Raw genomic sequence first — 4,309 nt, 5'->3', positions numbered from 1 at the left:
GGTCTGGAGATCGAGACCATACTGGCTAACATGGTGAAACCCCGTCTCTACTAAAAATACAAAAAAAATTAGCCCGGCGTGGTGGCAGGCGCCTGTAGTCCCAGCTACTCGGGAGGCTGAGGCAGGAGAATGGTGTGAACCCGGGAGGGGGAGCTTGCAGTGAGCTGAGATGCGCCACTGCACTCCAGTCTGGGCAACAGAGTGAGACTCCGTCTCAAAATAAATAAATAAAATAAAATAAAATAAAATAAAATAAAGGGAAGAGCATGGGGAAGAGAAGAAAATGACTGTAACCCATTTCTTCATGTTCTGGAACCTAAGGAGAAACAACCTAAAGAAAAATCAAAAAACTTCTACGTCCATAATATGACAGGCAGGGAAAAAAAGCTTACTGTGACTCAGAGTTAATGTTGACTGAACACAAAAATTAAAAGGTATAACCAGGCACGTTGGCTCACAACTGTAATCCCAGCACTTTGGGAGGCTGAGGCAGGAGGGTCAGTTGAGCCCAGAAATTTGATACCAGCCTGGGCTATATAATATAGCAGGACCCCCATTTCAATAAAAAATTTAAATTAAAAAAAAATAAAAAGGAAGTAATGCTGCTCATTGCTATCCAAGAATAGGGATTATCAATGGAATTTGTAAGAAGAAATTATAACACAAAGTATGGATATGACCTTACATGCCAGGAACAAGAAAAAAAGTAAAATTTTAAGCAACTGACTCTTCACTTTCTGACTACACACATTCTCTTAGTAGAACCGTCCTTCTAGTCATCAGGGCCTATTTGAAATTCTAAGACTTTTGTTTCCTTTCTTCTCTTCCCCTAGGCCTCACCAATAACCAGACCTCGGCCATTCACATTCTACTTAACCACTTCCAGAATCAAATTTACTTTGAAAAAGCCACACGAGTCACCAAGCTTAAAGACGTGTGAATGTGTTAAGTGCATAAAGCATACTGTCATAAACAGTTCTAGGGTCCAGGCGCGGTGACTCACGCCTGTAATCCTAGCGTTTTGGGAGGTCCAGGAAGGTGGATCATGAGGTCAGGAAATCGAGACAATCCTGGCTAACACAATGAAACCAAGTCTCTACTAAAAATACAAAAAATTAGCCAGGCGTGGTGGCATGCACCTATAATCCCAGCTACTCGACAGGCTAAGGCAGGAGAATCGCTTGAACCCAGGAGGCGGGGGTTGCAGTGAGCCGAGATCATGCCACTGCACTCCAACCTAGGCGACAGAGCAAGACTCCTTCTCAAAAATAAGTAAAAAAATAAATATTCTGGGACAAGTAGTTTACTGAGTAATCTTGGACCAAGTCTCAACTGCATGACCTAGTCCTCTGTCACCTACCTACTAAAGAGAAAGAGTAAAAGAGAATGAGGCACTGAACCCTTTTGAGTTTATACTAAGTATTGCAAACCTTAGATACTTAGTATAATATCACTTAGTAGTCTAAAAGAAAATTTATAAAATGTTAATTTTCAAGTCTTAGCTGTTATTAAAATTTCACAATAAAAGACAAGTCAGGGCTAGCCACAGTGGCTCATGCCTGTAACTCCAGCACTTTGGGAGGCCCGGGTAGACGGATCACTTGAGTCCAGGAGTTCGAGGCCAGCCTGGACAAACCCCATTTCTACAAAAAATACAAAAAAATTAGCCAGGAGTAGTGGCACAACCTTGTATTCCCAGCTACTCGGGAGGCCGAGTTGGGAGGACTGCTTGAGCCTAGAAGGCAGAGGTTGCAATGAACCATGATCGTGCACTTGCACTCCAACCTGAGTGACAGAGTGACACCCAGTCTCAAAAAAACAAACAAACAAAAAGGACAAGCCACATTTTGTGTTTCCTGAATGAAAGCTGGAGAAAAAAGTGTTCAATTTGAAAGGCAGCTCAAGAGCCCAAAGGCTCATTAAATGGAACTCTAGGGATTAGAAAAAGGAAAATCCACTAAATCCAGTGCTGAAGGTCATTTCACGCTCCTGGAGATGTAGCTGTCCAAAAGCTAAAAGAATTTTAGTTCCATCAAAGATTTTAGAGAACATTTCAGTGTACATAACTCTCCTATCACCAAATGTATGACCTGGGAAATTTATAGTTTCTTCATCTGTAAAACCAAGATGCATTCATTCAATCAATATTCACTAGGTACCTACCACATTCCAGGCACTGTTCTAGGCACTGGGAATACAGCAGTGAACAAAACTGACTCCCTGATTTCATGGAGCTTATAATTGAGAGAAGGGGCTGCTACCACACAGGATAGATAATAAAGTATGTTATACTTATGAGTGATATTTTTCTATAAAGAAACATAAAGGAGGAAAGAGAAACAGTGCCGGGTGGGGGGGTTTTACTTTTAAATAGAAGGGTCAGGAAATAAAATACTGATCTTATAGAGTTGTGAGGATCGAATTATCTAATATATAAAGAAGTTCAAATACTGCCTGGTACATAGTAAGCCTTAAATAAATGTTACCTATTATTGTTGCTGGGTTTTTTGCGTGTTTTTTTGTTTTTTGTGTGTTTTTTTTTTTTAGATGCAGTTCTGTCATAAAGGTCAGAGTGCAGGGGCGCGATCTTAGCTCACTGCAATCCCCACCTCCCAGATTCAAATGATTCTTATCATTCAGCCTACTGAGTAGCTGGGATTACAGGTACACGCCAGAGTACTCAGCTAATTTTTGTATTTTTTATAGAAATGGGGTTTTCCCATGTTGGCCAGCCTGGTCTTGAACTCCTGACCTCAAGTGATCCACCTGCCTCAGTCTCCCAAAGTGCTGGGATTACAGGTGTGGGCCACTGTGCTGGGCCTGTTGCTGTTATTTTTATTACCATTATTATCTACTTATTGTCAAAGATGAAGGAATTCTGGATACCTCAGAAATTCCTAGAGTCTATGAATCCTGAATTTACAATTAGAATTTTACCTGCAAATGTATAAGTTGAATTTCTGGTATTCCAAATCATTGCTCACTCCAACTCCCCCTAAAAATGGGAATACTGGTTCTTATATGCGTTCGCAGGTATTATAAGAACTACTAGTTGAAAGATCCTCCAAAAAATATAAGTATGTAAATGCAGAGCAGAATCTCCCCTATTTTGCAATAAAGCAGAGTGATCATCTCCAACGCTACATTTCAGGAGCCTATGTTACCACAAGCTCAGGTAACAGCTGACAGGTGCCAGCTGATGAGATGAAGACAAGGTAATGGCTTTTAGTGAGTTATAAAAAAGACCTCATTCATATCCCAGCTCCCACACTACCCCTCCACCATCACCAAGACAGTGGGGGCAGAAGGCTGGCAACCTAGCAACAATACTTTCTTGCCACTTCTCTTGCCCCATTCTACTCTTTTGTAACATCTCTTCCCCTTCTTTCTCCCTTTAAGGATGCACCTGACATATTTTAAACAATTCCAGAAGTGAATAAACATGACACCTCAAGAGTTCTCCCCTATAATTTGCCCTAGGTGCTAAATTCTCTTTGAAGAATTTCAAATTCTGCTTAGGCTCAAAAATCAAACCTTTACATGACACTTTGATTAACGCTAGGGGTAGTATGCTAGCTATATAAGTGCTAAGCAGAAAACTATTATGGTTCAGACTTTTACTTGAAAAATTTACCAAATAACTAAGGCTTTTGTAAATACATTGCAAGTAAAGCCTTCTTTAAAAAAGAATAATACTCATCAAAGAAAGGATTTCTTCCAGGACTAGCAGACATGTAGCACATAAAAGTTTTCACATGTAGAATTTCAATCTCGATTCAATACCAGCCTTCTATGGGACCTAGGGCAAGTTATTTCACTTCTCTGGGCCTCCATTTATCCCCGCTATAATTTTCACCCAAAAATCCAAAGAATCTGAAAATGGTCATTCAATAAATGTTCATTTCCTCATGCCAAATGGAATTATGACACTTTTCTACCTCAATAGGATATCTGGGGCATCAAATGAGATAACAAATCTTGAAAAGAATATAAATGTAAGACATTTTCATTACTATCATTTTGAGCCCTGTATCAGTCAGAGCCTAAGAAAAAAACACTTGAGGACTTGAAACACAAGGACTTTAATGCAGAGAACAGGCAATGGAAGAAACGAGAGGCCCAACAGGGAATGGTGAGACAAGTCAGAAGTCTGCATGAGCAAAAAGCCACTACTACTCTGAGGCCTGAAGGCCAGGGAGGGAAGCCCTGGCTTCTCCTTCCTCTTGCCTTCTAATCTCCTGCCAGTTCCTCCACTTGCTAATCCTGCCAGAAACTGCTGACACAGAAGCCTAGGAAGAAAAGGAGCCTG

At 40.6% G+C, this 4,309-nt stretch overlaps 1 protein-coding gene across 2 annotated transcripts in view; it reads right to left on the bottom strand.

Moving 5' to 3' along the window:
* Positions 1-4,309, bottom strand: part of BBS4 (Bardet-Biedl syndrome 4) — a 50,364-nt gene that overhangs the window by 39,554 nt on the left and 6,501 nt on the right. The window contains exon 2 of one of the 2 annotated variants that reach the window (XM_011976910.1): positions 2,938-2,995. The exons of the other annotated variant lie outside the window; for it this stretch is intronic. Within the exon in view, the coding sequence (XP_011832300.1) occupies positions 2,938-2,977 (40 nt within the window). The 5' untranslated portion in view covers positions 2,978-2,995. The remainder of the gene's footprint in view (positions 1-2,937; positions 2,996-4,309) is intronic. 2 annotated transcript variants of the gene reach the window in all.

This window comes from Mandrillus leucophaeus, unplaced genomic scaffold (genome assembly GCF_000951045.1).
Source record: "Mandrillus leucophaeus isolate KB7577 unplaced genomic scaffold, Mleu.le_1.0 Scaffold1708, whole genome shotgun sequence".
Taxonomy (NCBI): domain Eukaryota; kingdom Metazoa; phylum Chordata; class Mammalia; order Primates; family Cercopithecidae; genus Mandrillus; species Mandrillus leucophaeus.
The sequence above is the reverse complement of the archived record's forward strand: the minus strand, read 5'-3'. Positions and strand labels throughout refer to the sequence as shown.